At 51.2% G+C, this 21,538-nt stretch overlaps 1 protein-coding gene and 1 pseudogene across 1 annotated transcript in view; one reads left to right on the top strand and one right to left on the bottom strand.

Annotated features, from left to right (window-relative positions):
• Window positions 1-21,538, top strand: part of LOC144275216 (uncharacterized) — a 41,914-nt gene that overhangs the window by 17,586 nt on the left and 2,790 nt on the right. Inside the window, 3 exon segments of the mRNA XM_077834390.1 lie at window positions 3,001-3,088; window positions 4,719-4,845; window positions 5,395-5,526. Coding sequence (XP_077690516.1) covers window positions 3,001-3,088; window positions 4,719-4,845; window positions 5,395-5,526 — 347 coding nt within the window.
• Window positions 9,047-11,246, bottom strand: LOC144274852 (uncharacterized; annotated as a pseudogene).

Raw genomic sequence — 21,538 nt, 5'->3', positions numbered from 1 at the left:
GCAGCAGCAATAAATCACATTCAGCCCCTGCTGCGCTGAATAGTCAGAGCAGCCCCCAGCCCCCTCCAGAGTTGCTGGGCAGCTGTCACCAAGCTGGGTCCGGTCCCGCTGACTCCTGGGGCACAGGGGAAGGAGGCTGCTTTGCTCTCTCTGCTCAGGATATCAGGGGTTGAGCTTCCTCGGTCAGACGCTGCTGCTGCTGCCTCCCTCCATTGTGAACTGGGAGCCGGGGCTGAGCCGCTGTTGCTCCGCAGCTGGGTCCGTTCAAGCCCCCTCCGTGCCCAGCCCTGGGAGGGAGGGACTTTCTTCGGGGGCCGGCTCTGCCGACACCAGCCCCTGAGACTGAGCCTGCAGGTGAGGGGAGAGACCCGGGGGAAAGGGCAGGAAAGTGACTCTGCACAGGGAGGCTCAGATCTCGCAGCCCCCCTGGGAATCTCAGTCTACCTCAGTGGGGATTCCCCTTCATCGGTGTGGGGGGAGCTGTCAGGACGGTTAAGGGCAAAAAGTAAAATGAAAGGGAGAGAAGTAGGAGACATCATGAAAAGTGGCAGATTTACCCAGCTTCGCCCAGTTCGGGGAGTAAAGGAGCAGAGCTGGGGGCACATGAGAGTGTGTGTATGGGGGGGGGGAATTTAGAGTTTTAAAAGTCTCCCCACTTTACCCATCCTCTCAGGGATGAGCCCAGGGGGGTTAGACTGGGTGGATCGTTTCCACCCACACCTCCTTCTTTGCCAAACATGGCACAGCCTCTGAAATGATACCTTGGAAGGATGGGGGCCCTGTGTGATTTTCCTGATCTTTGTGAAAATGACTGCTCACTAGAAAGAGCTCTAGCTGCAATCAGGGACTGGCTTCTTATTAGTCAGCACTGGGGGACTATTTTGTGTTTCAAGAAACCCTGTTTATTTTTAAAAACCATGAGTTTCTATTTAGCACTTTTGGGGGGGCTCCAGGAAAGCTTTAAAATAATTCTGGTTTGCTGGGGAGAAAAGTCCTGCCAAATTTAATCTGAAATGGGGCGGATTGTATTCTTCTTCACTGGAAGTGTTTAAACCAGGAGTGGAGGCTTTTGAACAGATTTGCTCAACCTGCAGCCCACAGGCCACTTGCAGCCCAGTCAGCACATGGCTGCGGCCCATGTGACATCCTCAGGGCCATACAGGTAGTATTGGATGCAGCCCACACAACACATTGTGGGCCATATATGCAGCCTACAATGATAGATAGGTTGAGAACCACAGCTGAGCTCAATGAGAAGCTATGTGTTTAAGCCAGGAACTATGGGGGCAAACTCTCTGGCCTATGTTACGCAGGGGGTCAGTCTAGATGATTGTGGTACTTCTGATCTTAAAGTCTGTGACTCTGGAATTCCACATGCCTGTGTGAGCATGCCTCCCATCAAAGTTTTATTTATTAATATAGTTCCCTACTGGCAGAAAGGTGTGATTAGGACTTTATCAAACACATCTTGCTGCCTTTAGCCCGAACAGGAACTGAGCTGTAGTTTGAATTAGGACGTGAGATTATGAGGATGGTGCTGTCAGAATTTTTAAAGGTGACCTGAAGAAGATGAAATAATTAGTTTTGCGTCAATTTTGCTCCTTTATGATCAATTAAAAAGGCCTAGGAGGTTTTTTTGTTTTTGTTTTTAATTCTGAGGAAGAAGAAGGGATGTGAATTTTTAATCATTTTATTCAGTCAGTTTAAGCATTTTTTTTTAAAATGGTTTGCTTTTGTAACATGTTAAACCTCTCATGCTTGAAGGTTCAAGATTCAGCACTTCCATCTTCACCGAGAATGGAACAAAGCTCCCGAAACACCTGGGAGCCAACCAACCACCCCACAGCAATAACGGAGAGGAGAAGACATTTTTGGAAGTCAAAAATGAAACAAATTCATTTTTTTAGGATAGGAAAAAAAGCTGTTAAAAAAAAAAACAAAGGACACAGAGCCCATTCATTCTTTCCTCTTCAAGTCACCTTTGAGGAACTCCAACTGCAGATTTTGCTTTTTTCTCCTTAATTCTTGCATTTTGAAATAAAATCGCCTCTGATTTTGCTCCTTTCCCCTCTAGTTATTAAATATTCATACAGAATCCTGTACAGAGGGAAGAGCCATGTCCCCCATTGAGACTCCCCAGTTTGCCCTATCCCAGCTAGTGACCCCCAGCCAAACCCAGTCCCCCAACCACCAGCTGCCAATCACCTGTCCTTCCCCCACTGCTTCCCTCTCCCAACTGCCATGGGACCTTCCGGCGCCATCTCCCCTCCCTGCCCCTGTTAACGTGGCATTGCCCAGGGTTCTCTTCTGCCCATGTCAAGGCCAGGACAACCAGCAGTTTTTATTGAATATTGATATAAAATCCCCTCAGATTTTCCCCTTCTTCCTTCTGTTTATCAAATATCTCTATAAAATCCTATCAGAACTTGCCCATTTTTTCCTCTAATTGTTCAAAATATTCTGAATTTCCTTTCATCTCTCCGATTATTGAATATTTATAGAAAAAGACCCTTACATTTTCTTCCCACTCTCACCCTCCCTCCTTTAAGTGGCTGGAACTGCTGGGTTTGAAGGGAAAGCAACTGCCCTGGTTCCTTTGCCCAATTTGGGGAGCCAGACAGGAGGGAGGGGTTAAAACTTCCAAATGATCCACTTTCCCCACATGTATGAGAATCCAGATGTTTCCCTTTCACATCAATGCAAACAGATGTTTGCTGGTGAGGGGGGGTAGGGTTATTAACTATGCCGTGTAAGGTCTAGGAGGCCTCAACTTCCCCTGTCCTTGTTTTCAGGGCTGGGAATGAGTACGTGGTGGGAGAGGTCAGGAAACTGTTGGCTTTAGTGACTGTGACCAGCTAGTGTCATTGTGCTTGTCTCATTGCAGAGGGTTTCAGAGTATTTGATGTGACAGCAATGAGACGGGGATGGACATAGGAGTTGGGAATTGTGGTGTGAGATGGACTAACACCCCTTCTGAATCTTCCCCAATTGCCCTGACAGGCTGCAGAATAATGTCACTGTTTTGATCCAGATTGTCCCATCCTCCAGGGGACAGGGTAAAGAAACATCTGCAATGGAACCAGCTCAGGTAGGAGATTCTCCGAAAGCTCCTGGTGGGTTCAGGTTGCCTGGTGGTATCTCGGGTCCAGAATGTTGAGTTCAGCAACACAAACTTCTGAAAACCAGGAAATACAGTTAAGTTACATGCCCATGTAACCTTAACTCTGCCCCCTGGCGCTGGTAATAGCCACTGGGAATTATCTACTTGCACTCCAGCTACATTTCACTGTGCTAGGTATATATGTACTAAATGGTGGAAGATTAAATGGAGCAGCTTGATAAAGCTGTGATTGTGATATGAGGTGATCTGGGAAGACTGTGCCTCTCTGGGGCAGGAATATGTGTGAGCCTCTCTCCCTGAACCCGGTGTGCGTGGTCAAAGGAAGAGATCCAGCATGCCTCATTTCAGTACTGTGATAGTAATGGGGCACAGGGTCTGCTTGCCAGTGGATCGTAGGCAGGTAGGTGGGAGCTGAGTATGGGCTGTGAGTTTATGAGCAGGGGTGTTATGGGCACAATGGGGCATTGCTCAAAGAGGGCAGAGTGAAGGATGTGTGGATATAGATCTTCATTCTGTATCTCCTGGTTTTCACGTTTGAGTTTTGCTAAGCTGGCCAGTCAGGAAGAGCAGGATGTACCACCAAGCAGCCTTAGCGCTGCATTAATGAAGGGGTTTTGCCCGTGAGTAAAGACTAGGCTAGTAGAAAGGAATGTACAGTGTCCTTTGGTGAGTGGGGAATGTCACCATTGTAGGAACACACAGGGCACACACTTATGGGGATGGGTAAAGTGGAAGGAATGGAGGGAGAGGGGTTTGGCAGTTCTGTCCCTCCCACCCTCCTCCTTTATCCTACCCTGGCTCCCCTCTCCCCAGCTACCCCCCTCCACCATGTTCCCCACAGTCTCTTCTGCCCACCTGCCCCTATATTTTTCTGTATTTTTGTTTATAGTCTCCGACCTCTCAGATCTGCAACCCAATATGCCCCAACACTCCCTATTCCCCTGCACCCTCTCAGCTCTCTCTGGGACCCACAGATCCCCCTGAACCCTGCTCAGCCTTTCTCTGGCCCCCTTCCTCTGGCCCCCCACATATCTCTTTGCACCTAGTCATCCGCACAATAGCTCTCCACATATCCTTTTCCAGTTAAACTGTCTGATCCAGTCTCCTCAGCACAGAGCCTTAGCCGTATAACCGGAAGAGAGCATGCCTGTGGCCTCAGTGAAAAGAACAGGAGTTGGTAGCCATCTTCAATAAGGGCAGCCTCACTTCCACAGCCCATAAGGAAACGGTGGCCATCTTGAATATGGGCAGTTTGAGTCCGACCCCCTGAAAGTAATGGGAGAGGGCAGCCATGTTGAGCAAGGGGAAATGGGAAAGTTCAGTCCCAGGAATTGTGAGGTCATGGGGAAATTTTAAATATTCCAGGTAAATATCATGAGACTCAAGATAAAATCAGGGGAGTCAGCTGCTCCGGTCTTCGCGGTTTCACCACAGAAACAGCGTGTTTTTCATGAAAGCTTTTAGAAATGTTTTCCCCTCCCCAGGAAAGTTCCCTGTTCTCTGTGGAGAGGGGGATTTTCCAGCCCTGCCTGTGGCTGAGCTGTTGGGACTGTGACGGGGGCAGCAGGTTCTGAGAGGGAGACTTTGGCTGTTTCAGGGGCTGGTGACCTTTGAGGAGGTGGCTGTGTACTTCACCGAGGAGGAGTGGGCTCTGCTGGACCCCTGTCAGAGAGCCCTCCACAGGGACGTCATGCAGAAGAATTATGAATCTGTGACCTCGCAGGGTAAGGATTCCTGTCTCCTCAGGTGTTAGAAGTTGGGGGGCTCTCTGACACTCCTGGGTCGCCTTTTGCTCTCCTCAGGCCCAGGGCCTCCATAACTCACGTGAGAGAGACTGTGACCTCCACACCCCCTCCCATGGGAAAGGAGATTGGGAAACACCACAGAGACGCTAATCCATCCTCCTCCCCAGAGCTTCCATAGGAGAGGATGGGTTGTATGTACCTCCCTGTACTATTAAACATGGGCATACAGCGACACACAAAGAGATTTCACGTGTCCCTCCCTTCCCAGGACTTGCTCCGTGCCTGCAAAGGGCTCTGGGCTCAGTAGGCTTAGAAGGGGTCAGAGGTTGCACAGAGTCATACCTCAGTGGGGAGATCCCTGAGTCTCCTCCAGGGGGAATTTTACATCTTCCAGGAGCAATCTAGTCTCCCCTAAAGGGTCTCCAGGGACACTTCCCCATCCGTTTAGTTTCCACAAGGGTACCCACCTGCCCAAGGCTGCTGGAAACAGCTCTGTCTCTGAATAACTGAAATCATGGTCTTGCCTAGTTCCTTTCCATGGAACTGACTTCGCAACACCCAAACCTGACGTCATCTCCTGGCTGGAACAGGGCGAAGAGCTGCGGATCCCCAATCGTGAGGTTGTCGAGGGAAAGGAGCTCCTGAGAAGTAGCCATGCAGGTGAGGAATTGGTTAAATAGGTGCAGAAACCATTTGTCGTTGGCGTAACCTGCTGGGATTGAGCTCCCTCAGTTCCGCCTCATCTCACCCAGGCCAGGAGCATCCTCCTGGCCGACATCACTCCTGGCTCCCACCCATCTTGGCTTGAACCTGGCCGTGCATCTGTGACAAAGTGGGGTTTTATTAATCTTGTTTTGTTGCATGTGAGTCTTACTGTCCTATACCAATATTGTGTGTACCTCAGTTTCCCAGTGTACTGCACCAATACTTCGGTGGTGGGAATTGGGTGTGTGATTTTTGCTGAGGCCCTCGGGGCAGGTGAGGCTGCCCAAGCTGTCTGCACATATGTAACCTGAGACCCAGGACGGGGGTGCGACCAGGTGACACCTTTCGCCTGGGAAGTGAGACAAAGGGAAAGAGGAGGAGCAACAGGGGGTTTTTGGAGGTCATGTAGCTGGAAGCGGACAGTCTGGGTGGGGGGACTGGAAGAGGGGGAATCCATGGCGTCTAGCCTAGGACCCCCAAGATGGAATTGGCTGAAAGTCACTGATTTCTGTGATAGCAAGCTCTGTTCTACACTGTGTTCCTGTCGACTAATAAACCTTGTTTTATCGGCTGGCTGAGAGTCACATCTGACTGCAGAGTTGGGGTACAGGGCCCTCTGGCTTCCCCAGGAGCCCCACCTGGGCAGACTCACTGCGGGAAGCACAGTATGCCTTGTGAGGTATCATTTTGAAAGTCTTGATCTGGCAAACACTAATATGTTGTTGGCTTATCTGTGCTCTCATGGTATGCGAAGTTATGAGATATTCTATATTGTTGTTACTGAAATATGTTGTAAGTTTGAGAAGCTCTACTGCTATCTCTTCCTTATGCCACTAATTCTCTCTCTTCCTTATGTCAACTAGACCTCTCCCACTTCTATCTCCCAGCTCCTCCTCCTGGCCCTGATCTTCACTGTTCAGAGATTAGTGAACTGACTCGTTCTCTCTCTCTTGTGTGATGAGAGCTCACAAGTTCTGAGGTTCCTACTGCTTGGGTGACCCCAGCATTCATCATCTCCCCCAGACTTGAGCAAGGCATTTTGAAAATCTTGATCTGGCAAACACTAATATCCTGTTGGCTTGTCTGTGCTCTCGTGGTATGTGAAGTAATGAGATTTTGCTGTATGGTTGGTACTGAAATATGGTGTAAGTTTGAGAATCTCTACTGCCAGGTGGGTGTTAACCAACCAGTAATCAACTCTACGGCTCAGTTGCATGAGTTCGCACAATGGGAGTTTACTCGATCATTGTGACTCAGCAAAGCCCACCAGGCATGGGATCACTGTGACTCAGCAAAACTCATTGGGACAGGTCTGGGCAGATGTCTTCTAGTCACATGGACTGAGGGTATAAAATGAGGGACAGCGGCGTCATGTCTTGGCCTTTCTGTTCCCCCACTTATGCTGGTAGCAACAGGAACGCTGAGAAGATGACAACTTCACCTGAGGAGACTGATCTAGGTTTAAGAGGGAAGCCTGTGTATTGTGAACTGTAACATCCAGTGGGCTGAGAAAATTGCTTGATCTAAATGCTGCCTGCCTAGTGTAATAAGGATTGTGTATTTTCTTTGGTAAGTATCTCTGACCTTTTATGCCTGCCATTTATAATCACTTTAAATCTATCCATCTGTAGCTAATAAATCTGTTTTATACTTTACCTAAAACAGTGTGTTTTGCTTGAAGTGCTTGGGAAACCTTCGCTCAGTTTACAAAAGCTGGTTCATGTCCTCTCCACATTGAGGGAGGGGCGGACTGGGTAATAAACTTATACTGCTGTAAGCTGGGTCCAGGTTCCCACGGGGGTGTCTCCAGAACTCTGCAGAAAGTGACTCTCCCCTCCCTGCTCCATGATATGGACACACCTCTGCCTACACAGCCCTGAGAATCGCTTGGCAAACTCCTGGGTCGATTGCTCCCACTCACACATCCTCCCACTTTCACACAGTTAGTCCCAGCCTCTCCAGGACCATAGGGATGATTTGCCTCTATGGCCTTCCCCAACTCCCGTTGGCTTTTCCAACTCCAGGGCCTTATGCCCCATGGCCTTCCAGAGCTGTTCCCCATCCCTGGTGGGGCTGGTCTGGTTCTCTTCAGCACAGATAATGCCCCAGGGCTTTTATGAACACCTGCACTGAGACATCAGGGCTGGTTGTTTCAGATAGTAGCAAACACATGGGATGTTCTTGCTGGTGGCTGCATTTGTTCACTGCCCTCTAGGACAGGTCCAGGGCTGGAGTTGTGATCAGAACCCTAGCGTTGAGGGTCGATGGCTCCATGGTGTAACAGAGCCAAGGGGGAGGAGAGAGAACAGGACAGCAGAGTGTTGGGGAACCAGGGATTCTCCCCGAGACAGAGATTCAGGCACCACAACGGGGAGCTACAGCATCACAGACATTCCCAGGGAAGTGGGGGTAGGATCCAGGCACCCGCTGGAAAGCAAACACCTGGGATGGAGTCTGGCCAGGGGCTCTGAGAGCCCTGCAGCTGCTCTATGCCCACGGGAAATGTTACAATTATGCCCTGGAGTCACCGGATTCCTCACTGAGCTGGGCACAGAGCAGATGGGACAGATGCTGGAGATGCTGCTGGGGAGAAGGAGACAGGCTGCTCCCCCTCTGGAAATGTCCCTCTATCCATCATCTCTAGCTGTGGGTGTCCTCTGGGGATCACACCCAGCCAGGGCTCCTGGATTCTGCCTCTGAGGATGTTTCTCTCCTGCTCCCATTAAACCCCTTGTAGAGGGGAAGGGAAGACCCACGGATAGAGCCCAGAGGCCGTCAAAGCTGCAAAAGCAAAGACATAGATGTGCCTATGCTCCAGCTTCCAAAGCTGGATGGGCAGAGAAATTAGTGAAAGGACGGAATATGGGGTAATGAGTGATTTCTTCAGAGGGAGACAACTCACCCAGTCTGGGACACTTGGCCTCTCTCCCTCCCAGAGCTCAAGAACCAATGACATTCCCAGGCTGCCCAGGAAAATGGGATTTTCCAGAAATGTAAATAACTTATTTGTGGGGGGAAAACCCCAACAACTGAGCAATATTGAGAAAATAATTCAATGAATAATAAAGACTCCATTGACACCTGATTTTCCAGAAACTTACACACACACACACTCCTGAAGAAACAAAAAGAAAACGTTTCCTGGGGTAGCAATTTAAGGAATAATCCCAGTGTGCAACAATGTGAACCGAGCCCCTGCCTGAAAACAGGGACCAGGAAATCCAGTTAAACCCTTCAGCTCAGTAAAAGCCTCTTCATGACAGAGAGCCAGGAAGGGATGGGAGAGGGTCAGAGATTAATATAATACAGTAGTAATAATAAAGTCACTCTCCTGGTGCCTCCGTCATCCTGAGCCACTGAGAACAAACGTAAATAGTGGTGCCACTTGACTCCCTTGGGAGTTGGGCAACTGTTGTTATCCCCATTGTAGTGATGGGAGGAACGGACACAGGAAGAGGTGGGAAAGTGGCTGGCACTAGTCTATGTGGTGTTTCAGGTGAAATATCAGAGAGATCTTGGCCTTGTACCTTTTCCCACACACGGAACATTCATAGGGGCACTCGCCCGTGTGCATTCTGTTATGTCTAATGAGGTTAGATTTACGACTGAAGCTTTTCCTGCAGTCAGGGCAGTTATAGGGTCTCTCGCCTGTGTGGATTCTCCAGTGGACAATAAGGTTAGGGCTCTGGCTGAAGCTTTTCCCACAGTCAGGGCAGCTATAGGGTTTCTCTCCCATATGGACTCTCTGATGTACAATAAGGTCGGAGGTGCAAGAGAAGCTTTCTCCACAATCGGGGCATCCTTAGGGTCTCTCACTCGTGTGAATCCTCTGATGTCTAGTCACATGCGAGCGGTGAGTGAAGGTTTCTCCACAGTCCGGGCATTTATGGCATTTCTTTCCTGTGTGGATCCTGTGATATGCAACAAAGCCTGAGCTGTCCCCGCAATCAGCGCACTTATAGGGTTTCTCTCCTGTGTGGGTTTGTTGATGTCTAATAAGGTTGGAGTGGTCATTGAATTGTTTCCCACACTCAGGGCAGTTATGGGGGGGGGTCTCTCCTTTGTGAGATCTCTGATGTCTAATAAGGTGTGATCCAGAATTGGAACATTCCGGGGGGAGAAGAACTTGGTTGGCTTGGCCAGGATGGGCTCTGGCTTAACCTTAATGCTTCCTTCTCTTTGCTAATCTCAGGGCTTCCCCGTGCTGGGTCTGAGCTGACTAATAAACCCTGCTCTGTTTGGAAAAGGCTGCTGGGTGTCACTGCGAATCCTGGGCCCTGCAGAGTGGGCAGGTCTCTGACCAGGAGTCTGGCTCAGTTGGACTCACTGGGCAGAGCTCACGGTGTGAAGCACCAGGGCTGGAGCCCAGAGGCTTGGTCTTGGAGGCAGTGAGGCCATGTGGCCTCCCCTTGCAGAAGAATTGGACCTGTGGGGGGGTCTCGCCCACTGAAGGGGAACCTCCAAGGGACTGTTAAAAAGCTGGGTGTGTAGCACCAATCCTGTGGATCTGCAACAGCAGCTAGGAGGCATACCGAGGAGGGTGCAGGAAGATTTGGGGGTGGAAGTGGGAGGTATGCCAAAGACTGGACAGGAGTTGCATGGGGTGGGGGAGACAGACAAAGGAGGGCACAGAGGGATGTGCTTGTGGGGGGATGGGAGCAGATGAGGGTTGGATGGGGGGATGCATGGGGGATGGAGAGGCAGATGGAGGAAGGCGCACAGGGATTTGGGTGTTGAGGAGACTGTCAGGAGGTAGCTAGAAGGGTTCCCGGGGGACATGAGATGGGATCAGCAGGAGACAGGGGATACGGGAGGCATAATGAAAAGGGTGCAGGGGGATGTTTTTGGGGGAAGCAGACTGAGGAAGGTGCTGGGGATGTGGGGAGGGTGGTTCACAGACCCACCGGGGTTCTCAAACAGGAGGTTGGGACCCCTCAGGGGGTCATGAGGGTATTACATAGGGGGTCACGAGCTGTCAGCCTCCACCCCAAACCCCACTTTGCCTCCAGCATTTATAATTGTGTTAAATATATAAAAAATTTATAAGGGGGGGGTCGCACTCAGAGGCTTCCTATGTGAAAGGGGTCCCCAGTACAAAAGTTTGAGAACTACTGCTCTAGACTCTCTCCAGCTGGAAAAATTCATTTCAATTGCCCTGTTGTCCCAAATCATCCTTTGAATTTGAATTTACTCTGACAATTATTTTCCATGCATTCCTCTCCTCTCCCCCACCCTCCCACCACCTGAATGTGCAGATGGCAGCTGTGTGCACACAAAAGCTTCGCAGGGGATTCCCACATTTGGGGGGCCAGAGGTGCACAATTTGCCTCTGTTGTCCCTGAATTTTTGGGGGTGTCTGTTTTCAATGGGAAGCCACTAAACCAACCCTCCTGCCCCTCCCCTGCCTCTCTTTAGCTCTTCCAGTTTGAGACTTTCAAGAGCTTCACCCACATTCACCCCTCAGTCCTTGTGCAGTGGGTCAGGCTCAGCCCAGAGCCCTGCCCTAGGGGCAGAGGCAGCCGAGACTGATTTCCCTGCGCCCTTAGCCGGAGCTTTGTCACCCAGAGAGCTCCCAGCGCTTTATGCCCATCCCCGGCCCTTTCCCGCAGGTCTCTCCCCTCACCTGCATGCTCCTGCTCGGGAGCTGGTGTCGGCAGAGCCTGGGGCTGCCCCATGGGCTGGGTTCAGCTACCAGAGAAAGTCCACTCCCAGCTGCGCACAGAGGGAGGTTAATGCAGGTCTGTCCCCGCACAGACCCCGCTAGGGAGCAGCAGCGGCTCAGCCCAGGCTCCCAGATCACAATGGAGGCAGCACTGGTTGGTAGGGTCTGCAAGTTTGTCTGACCCAGGACGCCGAACCCCTGATATGCTGAGCAGAGCCAGCGTTAGCAGCCGCCTCTCCCTCAGCAACAAACAGAGCCCTGCCCCCGGCCCCGCCTGGAATGAATGATCTGCATTAAAATCGACATTCTGATGAAAGAACTAGAAGGCCAGGAAATTAACATGGCACAGGTTCAATGGATTAATAAATGGATTAGTTGATAGGTTTCAAAGTGTAACTGTAACTAGGGATTCAGCATTAAGTGGTTGAGTTTCCAGGGGGCCCCACAGGGATTTGTTCTTGGCCCTTTGCTATTTAACATTTTTATCAATGAGCTGGGAGAAAACATAAAATCATCACTGATAAAGTTTGCAGAGGATACAAGATTCAGGGAAAGAAAAGGAGTACTTGTGGCACCTTAGAGACTAACCAATTTATTTGAGCATAAGCTTTCGTGAGCTACAGCTCACTTCATCGGATGCATACTGTGGAAACTGCATGCATCTGATGAAGTGAGCTGTAGCTCACGAAAGCTTACGCTCAAATAAATTGGTTAGTCTCTAAGGTGCCACAAGTCCTCCTTTTCTTTTTGCGAATACAGACTAACACGGCTGTTACTCTGAAACCAAAGATTCGGGGAGTGGCAAATAATGGAAAGGGCAGGTCACTGATTCAGAGCAATCTGGATCACTTGGTGAACTGGGCACAAGGAATATGTGTTATAATACGGTGAAATGTCAATGTAGACATCTCGGAACACAGAACCTCGGCTGTACTTAGTATGTGGAGAATCAATGACTCTGAGAAAGATTTGGGTGTTGTGGTGGCTAATCAGCTGAACATAAGGTGATGCAATCCTGGGCTGCATAAAAAGGGGAGTCTCGAGTAGGAGCAGAGAGGTTATTATACCTCTGTATCTGGCACTGGTGTGACCATTGCAGGAATATTGTGTCCCGTTCTGGTGCCCACAATTCAAGAAGGATGTAGATCTATTGGAGAGTCTTGAGAATGATTAAAGGATTAGAAACCATGCCTTAGAATGGTACACTCAAAGAGCTCAGTCGATTTAGCTTACGAAAATGTTAAGGGGTGACTTGATAAGGGTCTATAAGTATCTGCATGAGGAATGAATATTTAATAAGAGGCTCTCCAGCCCCTTATTAAATAAATAATAAATGTAAATAATGTGTAAATTTTTAACAGTGAGAGTAACTCATCATTGGAACAATTTACCAAGTGTCGGAGTGGCTTCTCCTTCACTGACCATTTTTTAACTAAATTGGATTTTTTTCCCCTAAAAGATCTGCTCTAGGAGATCAGCTCTGCCCTGTGTTATACAGGCAGTCAGACTAGATGATCACAGTGGTTCCTTGGAGCCTTAGAATCTATGAATTGACTTTAGAATTAAACAGAAAGCCGAGACAGAGAAAGAGAGAGAGTGGCAGGACAGGAGGAAGAACAATGGGGAGGCAGAAAGAAACGCGCAAGGAAGGGGAGACAGAGACAGAGGTGGAGTCTTCACTGGTGTGGTGGTGATGGCTGAGATTTAGGCTTTATAATGATGCACTGATTTTTTGAGATCGATGAGCAAAGCATGACATCCCTGGAGCAGAGTGGAAACCTGACAGTCATTCCCCTCCTCCAGGAATCCCTCATTCGGGCCCCTGTCCTCCCAAAGTCTTTTCTGAAGGGCCTAGAAAGAGGGGTGATGGTTGGAATAGCCCAGCCTCTTATTACTGTGTCCATCAATCATAGGTGCTGGAACTAGGGGTGCTGAGAGTGCTGCCGCACCCTCTGGCTTGAAGTGGTTTCCATTATATACAGGGTTCACAGTTTGGTTCAATGGCTCTCAGCACCCCCACTGTACAAATTGTTCCAGCACCCCTGCCACCAATTAGGCCTAGCTCTCAACATGCCAAGTTTGGTCAACTAACTTCTGGTCCCATGCTCTTTTTGTTTCCCTGGCATGGTCTCAACACCATCTTTGAGCTACATCAGTAAACCTTTCTGTTTAGACTAACTTAGGGTTTTTTGTTATTGTTACTATTTTTTACTTTTGCTGATTTTATAAACAATTTTATCTACCAGGCTATGTTACCTTCTGCCATTAACATTTGTTGTGATGGGTGATTGGGCCACTTTACAACCTTTCATCCACTTTCCCATAGTTAGGCTCACAGTGGGGGTAGGCCTACCATGCCCCAACTATCTCTACTAACACCAGAGTGCTGATGGTCCCCATGGCCAGGAGACATCCTTGTGTACCTCTACTAACACAGCCTATGGGACGCAGGTCTGAAATCAAGCATAACTGATCCTTGGAAGTACACTCATCTCGCCTCATATCACAGTAAGAGCTCTGCCAACCTGCTCCAACTAATCCCTTCCCCTTTTATTGTGGCTACACCATAGTAAGGTGGTGGGAGGGCATGTGGATAAAAGCTGGGATTCAAGTCTGTGGAGCACAACACAGACAATGGCACGTTCTCTAAGAAATTTCTCATGTCTGCTTATCGCACCTCCTCACTGAACTGTTCCCAGTGGCTATTGCCAGCTCCAAGGGCCAGATTTAATGCTGCTGTGACACTGACTACCCTGGTGCCAGCTCTGGCCAGTGCTGCAGGCTAATTCACTCATATGTGAATAGAATAGAATAGAATAGAATAACTTTACACAGTTACAGGGAGGGAGGGGAGCTAAGGTCGCTGGGACTCTGAGGCTGCAATGTATGATGCCTCTGGCCATGAGGGGTGTGTGTGTGAGTGCCATAGAAATGTACCGTACACACACACTGTGCTCCTTTCTGCAGCACCTGTCTAGACACAGCCTCAAGCCAATCAGATCCTGTTGGCATGATGGCCTAGGCAAGTGTTTCAGAGAGACTTGAGTCTGTGTCAGAATCAAGTGTGATCCACCCAGGATGAGGGGCTACCTGATGCATTTGAGGATGTCTCCTGTTGCATCCCCTCTGCCAGCAGCTTGTGTTCCTGTTTGGTAGCAGGTCGCTAGGTGTGAGCATGTGAAGGTGACGCAGAAGTGCAAGGTGCTGTATATGTATGCAAGGATGTTGAGGGTACATAGCTTTCTGTACTGAAAGCTGTATGTCTCCACTTTCCTTCAATTAAAAAGAAGTAAGTTTCTAGCTCTCTTAGTTGAATAGAAAAGGTGGAAAACATGACTGGAGCGATCCCTAAAGGCTCAGAAACCAGCAGAGAAACAGCAAGAACCCAAGTGGACCCTTTTTATTAACCAGAAAACTCATGATTTTGAAGACCATCTCATTTTTGGGGACCTGACTCATGACCAGTGCTTAATTTGTGCCAGGGCTGAACCCCAGCACATCTAGGCCTGGTGGTTCAGAGCCCTGGCACCTCTGGGCCTGGTGGTTCAGAGCCCGGGCACCTCTGGGCCTGACGGTTCAGAGCCCCGGCACCTCTGGGCTTGCCGCATCAGTTATGAAAGTAAAAAATATTGCTTGAGCCTCAGCACCTCTTTCATTACAGCTAAGCCCTGTTCCTGACTGATAACTGTTGAGGTGCACAACACTGAGTGTGGATGGGAGAATTAGCCCAGGGCCATGGTTTTCCTTTGGTTGGTTTTAGTTTTGCTCTTTGGCCTCTGTTCCTTATTTCTGTACCTGAGCAAAGGACTCCAGCCCCCTGACTCCCACCTACGCTGCTCTGCCTCTCTGGGTTGATGGGGGTGAGCATCAGAGCAGTTTCATCGCGTTTTGTCACTGGGGGGCATTAGATTCCTCTGCTCAGGAAGGGTAGCCGGGGTTGAGCTTCTTGGGGTTAGATCAGATGCCGTCTCTAGTGTGATCTGGGAGCCTGGGCTGAATCGCTGCTGCTCTACAGCGGGGTCTGTGCGGGGAGAGATCTGCACTAACCCTTCTGTGCCCAGCAGGGGGGGGACTTTCTGCGGTAGGTGGAACCAGCTCCTGGGGCAGCCCCGGGCTCTGCCGCCACCAGCCCCTGAGCCGAGCCTGCAGGTGAGGGGAGAGACCCGGGGAAAGGGCTGGGGCCGGGCAGGAGTCGACAGTGCTGTTTGTAAAGCGCGGGGACAGACGCTGGGTGAAAAGCTCCGGCTAAGGGCTCAGGGTGCCTGGTCTCTGCTGTCCCTCCCCCTAGGGCCGGGCTCTGGTCTGGGACTGCACACAGGGCTGGGGGAGAATGGGGTAGAGCCCCAGTTGTGTGTTTGTTTCATTGGATTTTCATAGACTTGCTCAGTTGATTGCCGCTGCAAAACAAGTTTCTTGCCCATACCAGGGGCTCCTTGCATCCCTCCATTCCCCACCCCCAACTCCTGGTGGGCCCCCTCCCATCACCCTCTATGACAGAGATTCCCTGCTACTCCCCCACCCCCTACGTCATGCCAGAGACTTTGTGTGTCCCCATTCCCCCTCCCCCCATTGGCATGTGAACGCTCCCCCTTCCCACATACCCTATGTCAAGCGCTCTGTGTGTCCCCATTTCCCCGCCCCATGGGTCTGCTTACTCCCAATGCAAGGGTTCTGTGTAGCTCCCTATTCCTCCATGCCAGGGTGTCCCATTCCCCCCTCCACCATGCCAGGGGCTGTGTGCACCCCCATTTCTCACTTTCCCTCCCTCCCATGCCAGGGTTCCCCCCGTTCCCTACTGCAGCCTTGGCTCTGCATGTCCCTGGGGATGAACTGGGAATCTGTCTGTTCCCTTTATGAACGGCTGTGTCTGTGTCAGGCTGCAAACTCGGGCCTCATTCTGCCTTCTCTGTGTAAGCAGGGGAATAGTCCCTTAGTGCTCTTGTGGGGAACTTTCCTGGCTTCTGCACTACCCCAGTGAAGTGGGCTAGCGAAAGGATCTGAGTCCTTGCTCCCACTTCCTCTACCCAGTGGCCTCCCTGCCCTTGAGGACTCCCCTTCCACTCTCCTGTCTGGCAGAGTCCTCGTAACCCCAACAAGGCTGGGCCCAGGATTCCTGGGGGGCTCGACCCCCAACCCTGCTGTGGTCACCTAGGACAGGAGCTAGGGTGTCCCCACTCCGGAATACTCTGTCTGCACTGGGCACTTCTCTGACCCAGTGACCATTACATACAAGTTAAAGCAAATGCAAGTTATTTAATCAACAATTAATTTTAAAAAGACAAGAATAAGGAAAAATGGGAAAGGTTAAAGGAAACACATCACCCCGCTCGGTGGCAGGGAACATCACAAACAGTGTCTCTGGAATGTTAGGGCAGTTCACAGTCTGTTCCTTGTAAGTCCCAGGCCTTCCTCTCAGGCCCTGGCTGTGCTGCAGGGATGCTGTGGGTTGTACACTTGCTCTGGTGGTGGCCACATGCTCTCAGGCTCTAAGTGGTAGGACCCTTCTGTCCAGTGTCGCCCCCGCCCTGTCGGGGTTATGATCCAAGCCTGGCCTGCAGAGCCCCTTGGCTGAGGCATCTCCCTGTGCTGGGCCCGCTGCCCAGGGTCCCCCTCAGTCTCCCCAGCTGCTCACCGCACCCAGCTCCAGCCCCAGCTGCACCACTCTGTCTCTGCACTGCTGCTGCTGCTCTGCCTCCAGCTCCCTGGGCTGCTTCTTTGGCCCCTCTGCCTCTGGTTGCTGCAGCTCTGCTCCCGGGACAGGTCTGCTCTGCAGGCTGCTTCTGTGACTCTGCTCCCAGCACTGACCTGCTTCCTGGGCTGCTTTTCTGGCCCCTCTGGCTTTGGGGCTGCAGCTCTGCTCCCAGGACAGGGTCTGCTCTCACTGCTTCAGCTCGGGCCCCTGCTTTCTCCTTAGCTCGGACCCACTCTGTCTGACCCAGGCAATTCCAGCTCACACAGAGGACGGGACCTCCCTGGCCTCCTGACTCTCTGATTAGCCTGCACACCCTGTTATTCAGGCTGACCTGGAGCATTGGCCTCTCCCCATTGTTCCTGGGGACTGTCAGTCTCAGGGTCCTGATTCCCCATCAACCCTTCCCCCTTTTTAGTACTGGGAGCTAGCAACTAAAACACCCCCACTGAATGTTAGTAAGGGGGCAACAGTCACCTTACATCTGCAGCCTGTTTGCCCCCATCCACACTGGGCAAAAGAACACCAAGGGGGGAGGTAGGCTCTTAAATACCCAGAACTGGTCCAGTAGACGATATTACTCCACCCACCTTGTCTCTCTAATATCCTGAGACCAACACCACTACAACAACATTGCATGTATCTTAAGTACCCAATTGGAAATCTATTCACCTTCGACGAAAGACTGGTCCCCATAGGCGATGCATAGGGGGGGCATGTAGGGTCAAGTGCCTCCCCCCGCCAGATTTCTCCTTGGCTTGCCAAGGAGTAGTGAGAGGGTCTCCCTTCTCCCGATGCACCTGCCCCCCTTCCAGCACGTTCGACCCCTGTCCCTGGCCTGAGCGGGACCAGCCATTTCTTACACTGGCTGCTGCTCTGTGCAGTGCATTGGGTGCCTGAGAGAGAGCCCGGCTGGGGAGGTGGCCCACCCCACCCCCTCTGCTCCCTGCCCGGCTGCCAGAGACAGGGGCCGACTGAGCCAGAAACATGCCGAGGGAGGGGGGGCTCTGGCTCGCTTGGCCTCTGTCCCCAGCAGCCAGGTGGGGAGCAGAGGGGGCAGCTTGCTGCTTCCCCAGCCAGGGTCTCTCTCAGGCAGCTGCCGTGCTGCACAGAGCAGTGACGCAGTGCGGCCAGCTTCAGCCAGCGTGAGAAGCGGCTCCTTCCCACTCCCCGCCTGGCCCAGCTGTTAGGGAGAGCAGCCAAACGTGAGGTGGGAGGCACAGTGGGAGAAGGACAGAGGCCCCCCTCCTCAGGTAACTCTGGTGGGGTAGGGAGAGTGCAGCAGCCCCAGGTGGGGCACAGGGCAGGGGGTCACTGGGCAGAAGAGACACATGGGGTGGGCACGTGTCCTCCCCTTTAGATTGTGCCCCCGCCTGAGTATCAGGAGACACGAGTTGTCTGTGCTGGTCCCTGCCCACAAGAATTGGTCTAGCTGGGGTGTGGGGTGTCAGCTGAGCAATGAAATCAGCTGGCAGTGATCTGTGCTTGTGAATGGAAGCTGGCAATGGGATCACGTGACACAAGGGGCTGAAGGTTTTAAAAGGGCAGAGCTATGATAGCCATGTTGGTCCCAGGATATCATTTATTGAACCAACATCTGTTGGTGAGAGAGTCGAAAGCTTGTGTCTCTCTCACCAACAGAAATTAGTCCAATAAAAGATATTACCTCATCCACCCAGTCTCTTTAAAAGGGCAGAGGCTGTCTGTTCGGGGGCTTTTTCTCAAGTTCATGAGGGAGAGACTGCTCATCTTGTGGGGGGGGGGGGGGGGCAGTGGTCCCGGGTCCTAGGGCAGGTGGGTTGAGAAGCCCCATTTCCAACAAGGAATGACAGACTCAGAATCAGTTTCCAGGAAATATGCTAGAGGGGCCAACGGAGGAAGCAGTGTTGCTGCCCGCTGAGGTTGTAGACACTCAGCGCATTCAGGGGACCCAGAGCTTGGATCCCCTTCAAAATAGCCTTACTAGGTGGCCAGTAGAGAGTGCTCCCTGCTCCCCAGGAAGTGTGACAGCCACTCATTGCCCCCTACCCTGGCCATTATTTCCTCTTCTTTTTGTCTGGGAGATAAATCATTCGGGGTGTCAACATGTAAAGTTAGTGTGAAATAACACCCTTGCAGGCTCTGCTGCAGAGAGGGGCAGAGATGAAATAGGTGTATTATTTTGATGTAAGGTGTTAATGGCTATCATTCATCTAAATACAATTGCAGAAATGCGAGAGGCAATGGCTGGGCTGAACAGATGGCAGGGTCTCCATTTTCCCCCTTCTGGCTTTCCAGTTGCCCCCAAAATCAATAACATTCTGACCACTGATGCCTAGAACATTCCCTGAAATTTTGGAATTGCTCACATACTGTATTCAAAAGTTATTTTCTGACATCCAAACAGAGAACGCCCATCAAGGGCTGTCAAAAACAGATGTCCTCCAAAAACTTGGAAGCAAAAGGGGCTAATTATTCAAACACAGCCTCTGAATTAGCACCCAAAATTCAGTACTCAATCAGGACACTTTCATGTGCAAATGACTGCATTTGTGCACAGAGATGCCATTTGCTCACTCACAAGACAGGGGAGAGAAATGCACGGAAATTAATTGCGGGTGCAAATTCAAGGGATGATCCTGGTGCGAAAGCTTGACAGAGTTTAGAATGTCGGTGACAAAGATCCATAGGGTCTGGTCTGTGTCCCAGCCTGTCACCAGTCCCTTGGGAGTGACCCTGTTAGTGGGCCAGGCCACAAGGACCCGCACAGCTCCATGGGGGCAGGGCCATGGCCTCCAAGACTCCCAGACTGGGCCTTCAGGCACCAGCGATCCCTATCTCTCTCTGTGGCTCCCTGCAACGAATCCAGCCCAGCCAAACTCCTGGAGGAGGCCTGTGCATGCCCCTTTAGGATGCAATGCTCAGTGAATATTGGCAGCAACACATGCAGCCTTTGCAGAGCAAGGTACCAATTTATTAGTCCCCTGGCTACAGAAACTGGAAGTCCTTAGGTTACCAGAGACTAGGCAGAGTTTAAGCCATAGTCCATCCTGGCTAAGCCAGCGCCAGCAGCCAGCCAAGCTGTGATGGATTCCATCTCCGGCTCCCTCCCCATTTCTTTGTCCACCCAGGTGAGAGCTGCAGCTCCAAAAAACAGCCTGTCAACCTAGTTCCTGCCTCTTGGAGAGGTGGGTTCACTACATCCCTTCCGTCGCTGTACTAAGTGTCTGTACTAGAAACACAGCACCAGCACAGCCACAGCTCTGCAATCGGGACTCTGTCTTGTTTCTAGTGCAGACAAAAGGTAGCCCATAGTCCAGCCACCTGACACCTTTTCCCTTTTCTTCTCCAGCTGACTTCACACACCTCGGTTTCAACCAGTTCTTTAATGACTCAGTCATTCGACCCAGCCAGCAAGGTCTCTCTCTCACACACACACGCCCCTCATGTCTCCTGCGCTGCTGTACAGAGGGAAACTGAGGCACGCCTGGGCTTCCTAAAAATATTACGGAACATTTCCAGTTTGTCACAGTCCGTCGGCAGGAAGAGAACCTTAGGAGGGAATCGGGGTATGGAATGGACTAAACCCCTTCTGAAACCTCCCCTATCACCCTTCTCACCCTGACAGGCTGCCGAATAATGTGTACCCTCCCGGGGGATGGGAAAGGGAAATGGCTGCAGAGAAGCTGGTGCAGGTAGGAGATTTTCTGCGAGCTTCTTGTGGGTTTGGTCTAGATGTGTGGGAGGGAGAGGGGCAGGAAATGGAGAAAGTGAAGAGACTGGGAAATGTAATCCCCGCAGTGGGCTTTCTTTAACGTGGAGCATGCCCTTGCAGGCTTCAGAGGCGTACAGCCAGCCCAAAGCACAGGAGTCACTCTGGGCTGGAAGTCAGGAGGTGGGCTTGACTGTTACAAGGTTTAAACAATAATACATTTGGGGGTGATTTTATTTATCTTCTGCGTTTTGGGTCTGTTGGGGAAAAGCCACCCACACAGGGTTTGTGTGTGAGTGTATGCCTGCCTTCATAGAATGTGTGTGAGTATACGCCTGACCACGTAGAGTGTCTGTGTGTGTGTGTGTGTGTGTGTGTGTACACCTGCCCACAGTGTGTGTGTGTGTGTGTGTACGCCTGCCCACAGTGTGTGTGTGTGTGTGTGTATGCCAGGCCACGTGATGTGTGTGTGTGTGTGTGTGTGTGTGTGTACACCTGCCCACAGTGTGTGTGTGTGTGTGTGTACACCTGCCCACAGTGTGTGTGTGTGTGTGTGTATGCCAGGCCACGTGATGTGTGTGTGTGTGTATGCCAGGCCACGTGATGTGTGTGTGTGTGTGTGTGTGTGTGTGTGTGTACACCTGCCCACAGTGTGTGTGTGTGTGTGTGTACACCTGCCCACAGTGTGTGTGTGTGTGTGTGTATGCCAGGCCACGTGATGTGTGTGTGTGTGTATGCCAGGCCACGTGATGTGTGTGTGTGTGTACACACGGGCCCATGTAGAGTGTGTGTGTGTATGTATGCCTGCCCACAGTGTGTGTGTGTGTGTGTATGCCAGGCCACGTGATGTGTGTGTGTGTGTGTGTGTGTGTGTGTGTACACCTGCCCACAGTGTGTGTGTGTGTGTGTATGCCAGGCCACGTGA

The sequence above is a fragment of the Eretmochelys imbricata genome, chromosome 14 (assembly GCF_965152235.1).
Source record: "Eretmochelys imbricata isolate rEreImb1 chromosome 14, rEreImb1.hap1, whole genome shotgun sequence".
NCBI lineage: Eukaryota > Metazoa > Chordata > Testudines > Cheloniidae > Eretmochelys > Eretmochelys imbricata.
The sequence above is the reverse complement of the archived record's forward strand: the minus strand, read 5'-3'. Positions and strand labels throughout refer to the sequence as shown.